Source organism: Panthera pardus, unplaced genomic scaffold (genome assembly GCF_024362965.1).
Source record: "Panthera pardus isolate Hobbes unplaced genomic scaffold, ASM2436296v1 HiC_scaffold_6, whole genome shotgun sequence".
Taxonomy (NCBI): Eukaryota; Metazoa; Chordata; class Mammalia; order Carnivora; family Felidae; genus Panthera; species Panthera pardus.
This window is the reverse complement of record NW_026526991.1, coordinates 855,258-871,492: the sequence shown is the minus strand read 5'-3', so window position 1 is coordinate 871,492 and position 16,235 is coordinate 855,258. Positions and strand designations below refer to the sequence as shown.

Genomic DNA, 16,235 nt, shown 5'->3' with positions numbered 1-16,235 from the left:
ATTCTAACGATGGATGCCGGTTACTGGGTGTCTCTGGGTGTCCGGTTACTGGGACCCATAGCGCAGTCTAGGAGGAATTTAGGCAACGCAGTGACACTACCTTGGATTGGGCACTGTGGTGGGGCTTACAGCGTGCAGAGGCAGCACGGGGAGAGGTACCCAGTCCAGCCCTGAGCAGGCAAGTGGCATTGAAGCGGAGATTCGAAGGATGTGTATTTTAGGCGGGTGAAGGGGAGAATTACTGTTCCAGGCAGAGGGAACAGCATGCGAGAAGACCCAGAGGCATTTCTCGTGGCAGCGGTGAGAGGGCTTTATGGGGTAACCAGCCTGTGGGTGGCTGAGTCAGGATTCAAACACGGGACTGCAAAGCCAAAGGGACACACTGTTGGGTCAGGTGGATATTTTCTCCAGCAGGGGGAGGTCTATCCTTTCCATGGGGGCACCCCAGAGACACAGAAAAGCCCTATCTTTAGTAGGTGAATAGGACCCAGAGGGCAGACAACATCCCACTAATGAAATCCCTCAGCCACCCCCAGGACCCTTTGGAAGTGGAGGATAGGAGTGAGAAAATGATTTTTTTCTCAAATATGGTGGAAACCGTTCATACCGGAAAGAATGTGAGTCTAAGCCCAAAGCTGTACTCTGATTAGCAGTAAAAATCATGCCGTCGCATACTGACTCATTCTCTGCACCAGCCAGCTTGTGTTACTTTGTTTTCCGCCTACTCTACCCCTATGAGAGAGCCTGTTCCCCTCATCTTACAGCAGGAGGTGAGGGGCAGAGAGGTTCATGCGCCCAAGGCGCCCCTGCGCAGCTGGAGGGCCAGAATTTTGCCCAGACGGGCTAATCAACCTCCTGCCTTCGAAGGCAGCCTGTGGGCCCTCTGGCCAATGAAGCCATTGTCCCCACTCAGTCTGCCTCCCTCAGGGAATGCGAGGCCACTCAGCCCTGTCTGCGCGGGGATGCCACTCAGCAGGAAGGAGGGGCCCCCTGAGAGGCAGTACAGTCCCCACCATGGTGAGCCCCCTGTCTGCGCGGGGACGCCGAGAGCCACGCCTTTGCCACCTAGAAGGACCAGCAGCGTCAGCGTCCCTAGCCCGGCTGCACCGGGCTCCGCGGTGGTCCCCCAGGGCTCCGTAAGCGCTGTCCAGTTTGCGAAGCGCCAGTCTAGGGCACAGGGGAGGGACTGCCTGGCAGGCCTCAGAGAAGAGCATGACCCCCGCTTGATATGTTCACTTTCCCAGCAATCACCGTGGACACACAGGAGTTGCAAAGTGAACAACATCTAACCTGTGAACTGTCTTCAAATTTAATGACACTCTAGGAGATGGATAGATTGTTAACTTTTTTAAGGGTTTAAGCCAACATGTCTTCATTTGGATGTTTTCAACTTTTGGGTTTTCTTTTGAAGCCAGTACTTTCTTTCCCCTGTGGGTTGAGTGCTTGCACTGTGTACGGGGCTCCGCATACATTATTGAACTGGGCTCACCAGCCCTGCAAGGTAGTTGGTATTTAAGCCCTGAACAGGATCCGAGAGGTTAGGTAACTTGCCCAAGGTCATTCAGCAGGTGGAATGACTGAGGGGCTCTGGTTTGCCTGAGGTCTGTTGTCCTCCAGGGAGGCGGCTGTGTCAAAACTCCCGGTCTACGGTGTCCTCTCCAGGACAAGAAGGAACTAACTGAAGCACAACTCTGTCTCCTTCCTAGGAAGAGAGTTTCTTTTGTCCACTTCTAAGAGCTACCCCTTCCAGAAGTCTACCCAGAGCAAGGAAGCCCAGGGCCCGAAGGTGAGTAGAGAGTCACAGACCCAGACCCTTTGCATCCCAGATGCTTCAGTGACATCCATGTGGTTCCGCATCTCTGTGCTCCCCGCCCAGCGTCTCCGGGAGGGGTCCTGGTGGTCCTCTAGGTCTGCGTGCATGAGCAGAGCACCAAAGGGTGACCCCAGAAATGCAGTGATGGGGAAGTGAAGGGAAAAGAAGCAGAGGCTCAGCTCAAGGTGCTTTTCTGTCTTTTCCTCCCCATCAGTCCTTGTCAGAAACCTGCACCTGGCTGTCCTCTCGACCCCTGCTTGCCCCTCTGTGCCCTGTGATGTTCCCTCCTAGGCAGCTCCAGCACCACCCCTCCCCTCCCCTCCCCTCCCCTCCCCTCCCCTCCCTACACTCCAGTTTGAGCTCCTTCATATTACAGCAGGCTCCTTGCTCCCTCAGGCTCCCCGGTACCCCGGCAATCTTTTCAGAATGCAGATCTAATTATGTCCTAGGTCACCCCCCCCGGCCCCACCCAACTCCCCCTACCCTAAACACCCTCCCCCAGCCCAAATACAAAATACCTCCCGAACCTCAGAAGGCTTCCTCTTGCCGTGGGGTAGACTGACCTGTGCGACCCTGCCACGTCCTGCCGGCCCCATCTCCACCTTCCTGGGCCCTTGCGGCTCCCCCTGCAGGGGTGTTCTCTCAGTTCCTTGTGGACGTCACACCCCTACCAACACCTGGCCTCTGTACCTGCCACTCCTCTTGTCCCAGGTAAGCTCCCTCCTGCCACCATCATTGCCAGCATCTCCTCCCACTGGTAACACGAAACCAAGTGCTACCGCTACCGATCAAGGCCTCCTTTTTCCAGAAAGCTGGACAAATAAATGTCTGGGAAAACAATGAAAGAGGCCTTCTGCTGCCCGTTTTTGTAAGTAGAACGTCACTGGCACACCGCCACGGTCCCTGGTTGACCTGGTCTTGTACTGCAGGCGGCCTGTCTCACTTGCCCTTCACTGGTCTTCAACTGGCTTTGCATTGCAATGGCAGGGCTGAGTAGTTGCGGTACACACATCATGGCCCGCACAGCCGGAAACGTTTACTCTCTGGCTCTCGGCCGAAGGAGTTGCCACCCTGGTTCGGGGGACACGTACTCATCCTTCTGTCTCAGCTGAAGCCCTTGTCCTCAGGGTCAGCAGCCTTGACCCTCATCTGCATTTGGTTCCTTGTGATACGTACTCAGAGCTCTGTCCTTCAGAGCACTTATGGAATTATGCGGTCATTCCTATGATCATGGCTGTCTCTGCCACTAACCTTTTTTTTTTTATAAAGCTTTTATTTATTTATTTTGAGAGAAGGAGACCATGAGCAAGGAAGGGTCAGAGAGAGAGGGAGAGAGAATCCCAAGCAGGCTCCCCGCTGTCAGCGCAGAGCCTGATGAGGGTGACATCATGACCTGCGCAGAGATCAGGAGTCAGATGCTTAACCAACTGAGCCACCCGAGCACCCCTCTGCTATTAATCTTTAAGCTGTAGACCAACATCCTCATTGTTTTCTTTTTTTTTTTTTTTAATGTTTATTTATTTTTGAGAGAGAGAGAGAGAGAGAGAGCACGAGCGGGGAAGGGGCAGAGAGAGAGGGAGACACAGAATCGGAAGCAGGCTCCAGGCTCTATGCTGTCAGCACAGAGCCCGATGTGGGGCTCGAACTCGTGAACTGCGAGATCATGGCCTGAGCCGAAGTCGGACGCTCAACCGACTGAGCCACCCAGGCTCCCCAATATCCTCATTTCTAATGCCATGCTTCATTCAGAATAAGTAGCATATGAGGCTCGATTCATCGTTAGACCAGACTTTCCCCTTTGTTTGGGGCGGAGATGGGGGTGTTTTCACCCTGGCACATTCACCCAATGTTTGGAATGGGTGAAGGGTGTGCCTTTCTTTTGTAAAGCGGGATAAAGGCTACGTTCTCAATATGATCACTTTTAGAAAACAGGATGTAAGCACATTTAAGGATCTGGAAATGGATGTTCTTTGAACTGGCAAGGCCAGTGCTCCTTGGAAAGTTTCCATGTCCCCACAGGGCTTGAAGGTCTCTGGTTCAACGCCAGCTCTCACAGGTTCAGATTGTAGCTGTGCAGCCTCGGACAAGTTACTTAACCTCTCTGAGACTTGGTTTCCGCAGGTGTGACATGAGCACAATAATAGCAGGGCCTTCTCCCCGCCATGATGAAGATCGTAGCACATGTGTCTGTGTGGCCAGGGCCCCTGTCAATCCACGGCCGCACGTCTCAACGGGGCACTTAGCACTGCCCGCCTATGCTGGCACACTTCCCCAGCATGTGCTCCCCTCCCCAAACCCTCATGTCACTTGGTCTCCCTTCCCAGAATTCTTGTACTGCAGGCGGCCTGTCTCACTCGCCCTTCACCCCTCACCCTCCAGGGAGCGTCTTCACTGGGAAATTAGAAGCAGTCAGCAGGAAGGCACTCCCTTTCCTACCACGAGGCACCTGCCCCCATCTGTACCCTCACCATTGGCCTATGGAGGACGGGCCCTGCCCCCGCTTGTGCCCTGGACCCCACCCCCTGGGGACCAAACCCCTCTGTCTTGTGTCGTCATTTTCTCCCACTCAGTGGGATCACGCCCATCTTTGAACAGTCCTGCCTTAGCACTTCCGGCCTTTGCCTCTGCACCGCCATTTCCTGCTGCCTTTCCCGCCAGAACTTCTTGAAAGCCTCATCTGCACCCACACTTCCTTGCCTCAGCCCTCCAGTCGGTTCCTGCCCTCAGGGCATCATTGCAGCGGGCGGGCGGCTCCTGCCTTGGCCCAGACCCTAATCTGTTGCCTGCTCTAGTCTGTGTCACGTGGTTGGCTACGCCCACCTTCCTGAACCACTTTTTCCGCTTGGCTTCTGTGTTGCCAGGCTTTTGCAAGTGCCTTCCTTCCCGGCTGGCTGCTCCTTTTCCGTCTTCCTTGCTGGCTCCCTGTCCTTTCAGCCAGTCAGTCTGTCCCGGCCCCTTCCCCTCCACTTACATGTTCTCCCCATGTGGTCTCATCTGGTCCGCTGGCCAGTAACACCCAAATCTCCCTCCCGACCCTGGTGTATCCAACTGCCCCCTGGGGCCCCGCCAGGAGGATCTTGACCTGGAAAGGGGTGAGGAGGTTGCTGATTCCCAGGGTCCGGCATCAGTTTGCTCCTGGCTGACTGCAGCAGCCTCTTCCTGGGCTCCTCCCTTGGCCCCAGTCCAGTCTCAGCACAGCCACCAGAGTGACCTTCTCATAGACACCAGATGAGGCTGTTCTCCACCTCAAGCCTCCAGCAGTTTCTCCAGTGCACTGGGAATCCAATCCAGGCCCCTTAGCCTGAGTTGGATTGCCCCTCAGGATCGGGCCACCACCTCTCTCTCCAGCCTCTTCACACCCTTTCCCTCCCTCGGCCCCAGTCAGCCCACCGGACTTCCTTCTGCCCTTGGACCCTCCAGGCCTGTGTCCAGCTGAGCCTTTGCACTAACTGTCCCCTTCGCCTGGAACGTGCTTTCCTCAGAGTTCTAAGGAAGGGCTGGCTCCTTCTTGACATTCAGATTCCAGTTTCATTGACATTGCCCTAGTGAGGCCGGTCCTGACTGCCCAGGGAAGCTCTATCATCACGTGGCTAATTGAATTCCCTGCACAGTGCTTATCACAGGCTGCTCTTTTTCCTAGGGGATTTATGTAGTGTTTAGTATCTGTCTCCCTCTATTAGAACATAAACTCCAGGGTGCCTGAGTGGCTCAGTCGGTTGAGCGTCTGACTTTGGCTCAGGTCATGATCTCACGGTTCGTGGGCTCGAGCCCCGCATCGGGCTCTGTGCTGACAGCTCAGAGCCTGGAGCCTGCGTCTGATTCTGTGACTCGTTCTCTCTCCACCCCTCCCCCACTTGTGCTCGCGCTCTCTCTCTGTCTCTGCCACTCAAAAATAAATAAATGCTAAAAAAAATAAATAAATTTAAAAAAAATTAGAGAAGACAGTTAAAGAAGATCTTTGTAAGGAAGAATCATCATCTTCTTACCTGCAAACAGTAGTCTCCCTCAGGAAGAAATGTGTTCAAGGGAAACGGTGATGCACCGCCCCCAGGAAGGGCCAGCATGTTGGTTTCAAAGGCCAAGCCACCAAGAATGAAGCCCAAACCATTCCCCGCCCCCGCCGCCGCCCCCTCCACCCCCACAAAGGTACACTGCTGTGCCCCAGTCAGTGTTCCTGGGACCAGATGCTCAAAGCTCTGCTCTGCTTTCCTGTCAACAGACTTCCCCAAACTGGAGTCTGCTTGGACTCTGCAGGGCACTGCTTCATCATGTTGGTCATTCATACCCTGAAGGCAGGTGTGGTGCATCTAAAGGGTAGAACTTTGGTGAAATGTCTGCTTCACAGCCCAAAAGAAGCTGGGGGAGTACCTTACGTCTTTCACCTTGGGGCATGAGTCTTGCGTATATGGAGAAGGAAGGGCACACATGTGACAGATAACACCCCCAGAAGGAGCCATTTAAGCTGAGAACCAAAGGATGAGGAGTCAGCCATTAAAAGTTAATGGAAGAGGGGCGCCTGGGTGGCTCAGTCGGTTGAGCGTCCGACTTCGGCTCAGGTCGTGATCTCACAGTCCGTGAGTTCGAGCCCCGCGTCGGGCTCTGTGCTTACAGCTCGGAGCCTAGAGCCCGCTTCAGGTTCTGTGTCTCCCCCTCTCTCTGCCCCTCCCCTGCTCATGCTCTGTCTCTCTCTGTCTCAAAAATAAATAGAAACATTAAAAAAAGAGAGTTAATGGAAGAACCTTCCTGAAAAAGGAAACGTGTGTGCAAAGGCCCTGAGGCCACACACACACACACACACACACACACAAAGAGCTTGAGCTATCCAAGGAACAGAGAGAAGGCCAGTGATATTGTCACCCAGTGCAGGTGGGGCATAAGCTAAGATTGCCTGGGGGCCCTCCCCACCAGGCAATCCCAGAGGCGACGGAACCGTAGGAAAGAGGGGCAGGAGTCAAGGCGAGGGAAGCAGCGGTCTGGACAGTTGGGAGAGTCATAGCAAGGAGTATGGATATAATGTAAGTGCTACTGGAATCCATTAAAATAAGGGAAATACACCATCTGACTTTTCTTTTTACAAGATCACACTGTCTTCTGAATACGGAGAATGTAACACAAGGGGACAGAGGACCAGTTAGGAGGCTTTGTAGTTGTCTCGGGAAGAGACTGTGACGGCAGATGAGGAGAAGCAGAGACCTGAAGTGTGTTTTGGAGTCAGATCTTTCAAGCTGTGCTCACAGAATGGCCTTGGGAGTGGGGAGGAAGGGTAGGGAAAAAAGGAAGGAGCCAAAAATGCTTTCCGGTGTGTGGCTGAAGCATCTGAATGGAGCCATTTACTGAGCGGGAGAGCATAGCGTTTGGGGCAGGGGAAAGCTACCAAGAGCTCAGTTTTGAACTTGGTACCTTGAGGAAGCCTATGAGAAGCGTGAAGGCAGACGTCACCCAGGTAGTTCAGTCTGCAAGGCTAGACTTTGGAGGAGAGGTCTGAGTTAAAGATCAAGTCCTACCCAAGTTGTCTGTATCTGTGACAAAATATGGGAGTTAGGAGTGAATGACCCCCACGGAGTCATAGGCTAGCTTGGTGCAGCAGACCTAAAGTCCCCTCTAAGGTGATGCCATCTCTCAGTTGTGCAACTCTGAGCAAATCTGAGCCTCTGGGTTCTTATCTCACAATGGGCGTCACACCTGACAGGGGAGGCCCCAGGCCGGTCAGGTTTGGTCAGAGTGTCTACTCATTTTATCCGGAGTTTTCCCAAGCTCCAGGGCATGGGTACGGTAAGGGTCAATAACAGTAATGATTCCAACTCCTCCAGCTCGTGCCCGTGCCTGCTAATACCAGCTCTAAAGCCCACTGCCCTCCTGGACATTTCTGGGCAGCCCCAGATCGAATCTCACCTTGGCTCAAAAAGAGGCTCCGGGGCTGCCCTGTCCCATCACAGCTGAGCCCTCAGCGCGAGCCGTCTGAGTAGCAGGGTGACCACGTGGGACAGAACGGTTCCGTCTCCTCTGGGCCGTGCTGGGGAGGGAGCCCCAGGGCAATCTTGGCCTACGCCCCACCTGCATGATAGTCGCCTTGCCTCATAGCTTGGGCATGGTTGCTGGTCACAACCTGACAGAGTGCGTGGGGAAGTGTCCTCTCTAGGCCCTTACGACATCCTTGCAAGGATGTCGTATTACCTTTATTTGACAGGGGAAGCAGTAGACTCACAGGTGAACAGCTTCCCCCGGGCCACACAGCTGACCTCGGCTGGCATCCGAGCTCTTTTCGCATCGCCCCACCGCCCTTCCAACAACAGACAAACCCAGGACAATCTCCTCGCGTGTATAACATGATCTCCCTGAGGCCTGTTAACAAGGCACGTGATGCTTCATCGAGCCCGGGAGTGTTTTCTGTCTCACACACCCCAGGAACCGCTTCGACCCTATAAAACTCAGTGGCTGTCGGACAGCCAGCTGCATGGGACATGGGAAGCCGTCTCAGCGTTCCTCCCATTCAAATACTGTATTTATATAAAGCAAAGTGGTTGTTGAGGCTGGTGGACTGCTCGTCTGCCTCTTGGTGGGCCATCTGTTTAACGTTGCCAAACTCCTACTCATCCTTAAAGACAGAACAAAAGCATCTTCTCTCCTTGGAAGCCCTCCAGCTCTCCCCCAGGCAGGATCAAGCATTCCCCACTCTGGCTTCCCGCGTATAGTCTGCTCGTTCAGCCTGTGGCAGACTAGTCATTGTTCCCCACTATCTGTCATTCACCTCCCCTGTAGAAAAAGAACCTTGGATATGTAGCTGTGCACATACATGGGCAGAATAAAAATGTTTCCTAGCCCCCCCTAGATTTCACATGTAGCCCATGTGACTCAGATCCAGTTAAGGAAATAGAAGTGGGTATGCCGCGTGGCAGTTTTTAGGAATCTTCCTTAAAACACAGCTCATGCGAATGAATCCTTTGTCTCTGTTTCCTTTTCTCCATTCTGCTGCCTGGAATGTGAATGTGACGGCTGGAGCTCTTGCTGCCATCTTGGACCCTAAGAACAAGGGTCCTATCTTAGGAAAGGTGGAACCATGAAGAAGGGACTCTGGAAGAAGTCAGAGTCCCTAAGGACTTACCACCGCAGAAATACCATATAAACCCTGGATTGCGTACCTTCAGACTGTTACGTGGGGGGGAAATTTCTGCCTAGTTTGAGCCACTGTTATTTTGAGTCACTGATCTACAAACCTAATCCTAACTTACGTTACTTCTCTAAGAGATATGTGAATCTGCCCACCCCTTTGCATAATTATCTATTTACTATTCTCTCCCCTGCTGGACTGGGAGCTCCTCTGGGCAAGGGTCTAGGTCTCAGGGTCTGCCTAGTAATAGACACAGTAGTAGTTGCTCAGTGAAATGTCCCCCGAGGGAGTGTGGTAAGTGATTGCGTGAACAATGGCCACAGTGCTCTCGGTCCACTTCCCATAAGCAGCCACACATGCGCTTTGCTTTGCATGCATTAGCTGACTTAATCCTCCTAAGAACCGAATAGGAAACCAAGGCAACCGAGATGTCCAGAGACTTGTCCAAGCTTAGCGGCTGCTGAGGGACAGGGCTGGGACTGGCATCCCGGTCTGCTCAGCCCCCAGCACCTGCATTTGCAGCCACCTCTTGGCCACGTGCCCTGGTTAGAGGGCTGGGTGCCCAGGCTCTGCTGAGTGGTCTCCCTCCACGTGATGCATCGCTAAGAACGAGGAGAAATGTCTGGGAAATTGCATGTTGACTGTTAGTATTCCTCTCCCAACCAATTTTACTCAATTTCATCTTCTTCTTCTTCTTCTTCTTTTTTTTCCCTCTCCTGGAGTCTTCCTGTATAAATTCAACCATGGAGAAAGGTCCTATGGCCAAGAAGAAATCACGGGATGGCTCACAAACACAGAATGCCACAAAAGGTACACAAGCTGTCTTAAAAGGGAAATGTAGGCGTTTGACTTAGTTATGATCTCACAAGCCCTGGCTTCCTGGGTTTGTTCAGACATAATGTGCCACCCTGGTCTACACTTGTGGTTCTAGCCACCCTGGTCTACACTTGTGGTTCTAGCCTGGGTCTTGACACCAAGTGATATCTTAGGAGAGAACATAATTATCTTTTCAGTTCAACAAACACTGATTAAGTTCCACTCTTATGATGAGGAGTTCAGCACAGCGCTGATACTTGTGGGGAAGAAAGGTTGTTTGCAAAGGAAGAAAAATACCTAAGACATGATTACTGCTCCCATCCACTTCCCCCCGCGAAACTCAACATTTGTTGAGGTAAGAATTGATTTGTGTCCAAGTGTTAATTTCTGAAGGAGACTGAGTGACACACAGAGAGGCCAATGCCACTGAAAGAAAAGTCTGCTACTCACAGTTGTCCTAGGAACAGAGACCCAGACGCACAGGGTCATGGGAGGGATCACCGGTGTCGGCCAGGGGGCGGAATGGAGCAAGGGGAAGGCTCAGGCCACCACCTTTACTGGGATTTCTCTGGGAAAGACAAGGCATGAAAGCTAAACAGGTTGGGATTATCTAGTTTGAGTTCCTGGTGGGCTCTGGGACATAGGCACTGTCTCTGGTTGTCTGGCACCGGGCCTTGGGGTGATTTAGGGGCGGGGGAAATACTGCCTTGGTGTGGGGGAGTTGGAGAAGTCGATGGTTCAGAGCATGGCCTCTGGGTCACAGGGGAGACATGAACAGCACTGGCCATCAGTTTTGCCCTGTAATTACTGGATGCCAAATAGACAAATACAGAACCTAAGAAAACACAGAACAGGAACTCTTAAGTATCATTGCGGGCAATTACACGCATGCGATCATTATTCCAAAAAATTAAGCAATCCTTTTTCTTTACGGAGAAATGGAAGCTCAGAGATGTTAGTATGTGAATTATATCTCAATCAAGCTGTTATTAAAAAAAAAAAAAAAAGAACAACTTGGGAACCACTCATTGAGAGGTACAGCCAGGTTCCAAACAGAGGTCAATATTTGTAGGAGAGGGGCGCCTGGGTGGCTCAGTGGGTTAAGTGTCTCAGGTCATGATCTCTTGGTTCGTGAGTTCAAGCCCCATGTTGGGCTCTGTGCTGACAGCTTGGAGCCTGGAGCCTGCTTCGGTTTCTGTGTCTGCATCTCACTCTGCCCCTTCTCTGTGCGTGCTCTGTCTCTCTCTCAAAATAAAGAAACATTAAAAAATTAAAAAATATATATTTGTAGGAGACTTCAGTATAAGACCTCAATATAAGCATGCAGTTGACCCTTGAATGACACAGGGGTTAGGGACGATGATCTTGCCACACAGTCAAAAATCCATGTATAACTTTTGACTCCCCCCCAAAACGTAACTGCTAATAGCCTACTGCTAACTTAAAGTCTCACCAACAACATAAACAGTTGATTAACACATGTTTTGCATGTTGTACGTATTATATACCGTATTCTTATAATAAAGTAGGCTAGAGAAAAGACAATGCTATTAAGAAAATCATAAGGTGGAGAAAATATATATATTTAAAGTATATATACTGTCCTGTAAAAGATCTGCATATAAGTGGACTTGTACAGTTCCAACCCACATTGTTCAAGGGTCAACTGCACATTCAAATTCATGAAGACCTGTGAGTCAAAGAGGAAGTACTAAAGGGAATTAGAAAATATTTTGGGGGTGCCTGGGTGGCTCAGTCGGTTAAGCATCCGACTTTAGCTCAAATCATGATCTTGTGGTCCATGGGTTCAAGCCCTGCATCGGGCTCTATGCTGACAGCTCAGAGCCTGGAGCCTGCGTCAGATTCTGTGTCCCTCTCTCTCTGCCCCTCCCCTGCTCTCTCTCTCTCTCTCAAAAATAAATAAACATTAAAAAAATTTTTTTTGTAAGAAAATATTTTGAACTGAATAAAAATGAAAACCTTTTTTTCTAACATGAACATTTAATGCTATAGATTTCCCTCTGCACACGGAGGCATTTCACAAATGTTTTGGATATGGTCTTTTAATTTTTATTCAGTTCGGGTTGTCCACTTTGCAGCTATCATAAAGAATGCTGGGGGGCACCTGGGTGGCTCAGCTGGTTGAGCATCCAACTTCAGCTCAGGTCATGATCTCACAGTCCGTGAGTTCGAGCCCCGCATCGGGCTCTGTGCTGACAGCTCAGAGCCCAGAGCCTGCTTCGGATTCTGCGTCTCCCTCTCTCTCTGCCCCTCATCCTGTCACGCTCTGTCTGTCTCTCTCTCTCTCGAAAATAAATAGACATTGAAAAAATTAAAAAAATAAATAAAGAATGTCAGTATGGACACCCACAGAGAAGATTTTGTGTGGCCGTATGTTTTCATTTCTCTCGGGTGTATGTAAACATAGGGGTAGAACTGCTGGGTCATATGATTAACAGTTTGAGAAACTGCCAAGCTATACTCCAAAGTGATCATCCCACATATTTTGAAGAATGTAAGAGGAGAAACAGTCTATGTTTACTGTGTATAGCCACCGTTATATACTATTTACGTTATATATTTACTATTTTTAACACGTATTTACTGTACATAACCAAATATTTATGATTTCTATTGCTTTTCCATTCTTTTCTATTTTATTTTATTTTATTTTTAAGTAATCTCTACACCCAACGTGGGGCTTGAATTCACAACCCCAAGGTCAAGAGTCACATGCTCTTCTGACTGAGCCAGCCAGGCGTCCCGTATTGTTTTTCCATTATTCTTGAATTTCCAGGTTTTCTTCTCATACCATTTTCCTTCTATCTGAGGGAAAAAAAAAAAAAAAACCCTTCCTTCAGTAATCCATTTCCAATAGGCCTGCCGGCAATGAATTCCCTTAGTTTTCTTTCATCTGAGAATGTCTCTATTTCACCTTCTTTCTTGAAGGATTTTTTTTTTCTGGTTATTCTGGGTTGGTAGTTCTTTTCTTTCAGCTCCCCTGCTTTTTTGATGTTTATTTTGGGGGTGCCTGGGTGGCTCAGTTGGTTAAGTGTCTGACTTCGGCTCAGGTCATGATCTCATGAATCGTGGGTTTGAGCCCCACCTTGGGCTCTGTGCTGACAGCTCAGAGCCTGGAGCCTGCTTCAGATTCTGTGTCTCCCTCCCTCTCTGCCCCTTCCCCACTCTCTCTCTCTCTCTCTCTCTCCCTCCCTCCCTCCCTCTCAAAAACAAATAAACATTAAAAAAGATTTTTTTCAGTTTATTTTGAGAAGGGAGAGAGAGAGTGCGCGCACGCGGGCGCACACACACACACACACACACACACACACACACACACGAGTGAGTGGGGGAGAGGCACAGAAGGAGGGAGAGAGAGAATCCCAAGCAGGCTCACACTCAACATGGAGTTGACTTGGGCTTGAACTCACCAACTCTGAGATCATGACCTGAGCCAAAATCAAGAGTCAGACGCTTAAGCTTACCCGATGAGCCACTCAGGTACCCCTATGGGATTCCTTTCTTGACCTCTCTCTTCTTTCCCACACTGGCTCCAAAGGCACCCCTGTCTGGTCTTCTGCTAGAAAGTTAGAACTTCCGTCTCTCCACTCTTCTGCATACTTCCTGTGACTGGGTCTGCCTTCATGGCCAACTGGGAAGACAGAGGGAGAAAAAAAAGTGACAGAGATTCCCTTCCTAGTTTCTGAACCACAAATCCATGGTCCAGAGAAGGACTCCCGTCCCTCAGAGTTTTAGATACCTATCCAGCTGCCACTTCTCCTGCTGTCACCACCATACAGGTTTGCAAGCTTCTGGAAGAGGGCTTGCCGAGATGCACGTGTGGGAGAGAAAAGAATCCAGGATTTCCCCCACTCTTCTGGGGTGGGGGGGGGGAGATCATGACCACAAACAGAGAGCTTCTGTTCGATCTCTTTCTGTCTTCCCCTGATGCTCAGCTCTGGGATTCATGTTGCCTTTGAGCTGAGACATTTAAGAGGAAGAAAATAAATCCAGGAAATTCACTGCCATATGGTTCTTATTTTGAGTTCTGGTTTCCTTCTCCAAGTCACCTGCCAGCGTCTACTTTTCCTCAGAAAGCTACCCCATCCGTTATGCCCAGGGTTTTTAGTTGCATTTAGTAAGAGATGGAGTAGGGACTGCTTACTTTATCTTAACCAGAACTGGAATCCTGATAGAATTCTTTTGGTTCTTTTTTTCTTACTCCATTTTATTCTAATTGTTTGGATGCTATATATTCTGTCTCTGTTCTTCATTACAGATTATTCTTTATTGCAGTGAATCTCAAACAGGGCTAACCACTCCCCACCCCAGCCAAGGGACATTTAGCAATGTCTGGAGACATTTGGGGCCATAAATGTCTTGGGGAGAGATTGCCACTGGCATCTAGTGGGTAGAGGTCAGGGATACTGCTAAGCATCCTACGATGCACAAGACATCCCCCACAACAAGGAATCATCTGGCTAAAATGTCTGTAACACCAAGATTGAGAAACCTTGCTTTATTGTGTGCATTTGAAATTTTCTCATGCATACTTAGCTTTATGTAAAGTTAAATAATATCTTAACCCACTTCCTTTCCCGAGCAAAGCAAGGACTTGGACAAATTTAACTCCAATCTCTTCTGTCCAGACTTAAATGCTATTTTGTCTAGAGTTTTTAGTTCTGTTCTATTTTAAAACCTCACAAATTACATATTACACTTATTATAGCAGGTAATTTTTGTTTGGTCTTAAACTGTCAGTTTATCTGCCTGCTTCCTGATGCTCAGACCATCTTTCTGGGATCATTTTTCCTGGAAAAAAAAATTAGGTAGACAGATAGATAGATATTTAGAGAGAGAGAATGAGAAAGAGAATTTTTAGCAGGTCCTTTATCACAGGCGTTTTGGTAAGTTCCCTTAGTTTTTATTTTTCTATGAATGTCTTTATTTCATCTTTGTTCTTTTTTTTTTTTAGTTTATTTATTTATTTTGAGAGAGAGAGAGCACATGTGTGGGAGGGCAGGAGAGGGAGAAGAGAGAATCCCAAGCAGGCTCCACGCCGTCGTAGAGCCTGATGCTGGAACTCACGAACCCGTGAAATCATGACCTGGGCCAAAACCAAGAGTCAGTCGTTTAACTGACCAAGCCATGCAGGCACCCCTATTTCACCTTTGTTCTTGAAGATAGTTCCTATGGGTCCACAAGTCTACCTAAATGCTTTGATGATTTGATTCCATCGCCTTCTGCTTTCTGTCGTTACTGTCGAGAACTCTGCAGTCATTCTGTTGTCCCTTTATCGATGATCTGTTGTTTCTCTCTGCCCATCTTTAAGATGGTCTGTGTCAACCTTCTCCCACAGTAAAGCCATAATTTTGTGCAAGAGCTGGGTCTTTTATTCTCAACACCCTTTCTGATCCTACTAGCATTTTATTTTATTTGTTTGTTTAAAGTTAGCTCTATACCCAATGGGGGGCTTGAATTCACAACCCCCCAGATCAAGACATTGCATGCTCTACTGACTGAGCCAGCTAGGCACCCCGCTGCTTAGCATTTTTAAAGCCATCAGGCCTCTCCTTCCTTATTCTCTGGCCATGGTGTAACTTGTAGAGAACCGTATGCGTGGCGTCTGAGTTGGTGTTACACTTGTTATTTGCATGTCTTTTTTTTCCCACGAAGCTGTGAGTTGCTCGAAGATAGTCTATTTCCAGCCCCGTGCATGGACCTAACACATAGTAAATGCTCAGTGGATGTTTGTTGGATGGATAGATGGACGGATGGATGGATGGACAGATAAGTAGAGGGACAAATGTGTGGCCGCAGGTATATATCTGGCTAAAGTACAAGTGAGATTGTATGAATTTACCTGAACTATTTCCCAATGACCTGAATACACCCAGGTAATTCATGCGATTAGGAAGTGGAGATCTGCCATACATGCTTTCTTATCACAGCTGGCAAGCTCCAATGATCCTTTTATTTATTTATTTTTTTGCCAACGTTATATGGACAGAGAATCGCCGGCAGACTCTGGTCTTGAGGAAAGCTGCAAAACAAGTCAAGAGGATATCAGAAGCAAGAGAATATGAGAATATGCTTCCCAAGCAGGTGAGCACATGATTGGAAATTTAATAGTAGAGATGATTTCAGAGGGGCTAGGAGATCTGGGGAGAAAAGCCAGCCCTGTGAAGATGTCAGGGTCAGAATGGGGGTATTTCTTACAGACGTGGGTGATATAGTCAGGAAATCTCCTAACAGTGATTCCTGGTGGAGGCAGGTACCCATTAACTGGGCATTTTATCTGGATTTCTCCAGGGGGTTAAATTACCTGCTTGAAATTCAGGAGCCTTGGTGTAATGGGAAGAGAGCACTGAGCCTCATTGCCCTACTCTAGAAAATGGGACAGTAATTCCTAGGTCATGGCGTTCTTATGAGGTTCACCTGAGGTAGTAATATTTAACATCTAATGGACATTTACTACATGTCGGACATTAAACTAAA

At 49.3% G+C, this 16,235-nt stretch overlaps 1 protein-coding gene across 5 annotated transcripts in view; it reads left to right on the top strand.

Annotated features, from left to right (window-relative positions):
- The window catches only part of FAM227A (family with sequence similarity 227 member A), a 70,930-nt gene that overhangs the window by 22,397 nt on the left and 32,298 nt on the right, over window positions 1-16,235 (top strand). For 4 of the 5 annotated variants that reach the window (XM_053894817.1, XM_053894815.1, XM_053894813.1 and 1 more), the window contains 3 exons: window positions 1,707-1,786; window positions 9,644-9,731; window positions 15,748-15,842. In XM_053894817.1, coding sequence (XP_053750792.1) covers window positions 1,707-1,786; window positions 9,644-9,731; window positions 15,748-15,842 — 263 coding nt within the window. Of the gene's footprint in view, window positions 1-1,706; window positions 1,787-2,027; window positions 3,128-9,643; window positions 9,732-15,747; window positions 15,843-16,235 lie in introns of those variants that run through there. The other variant, XM_053894816.1, reaches the window with a different exon arrangement.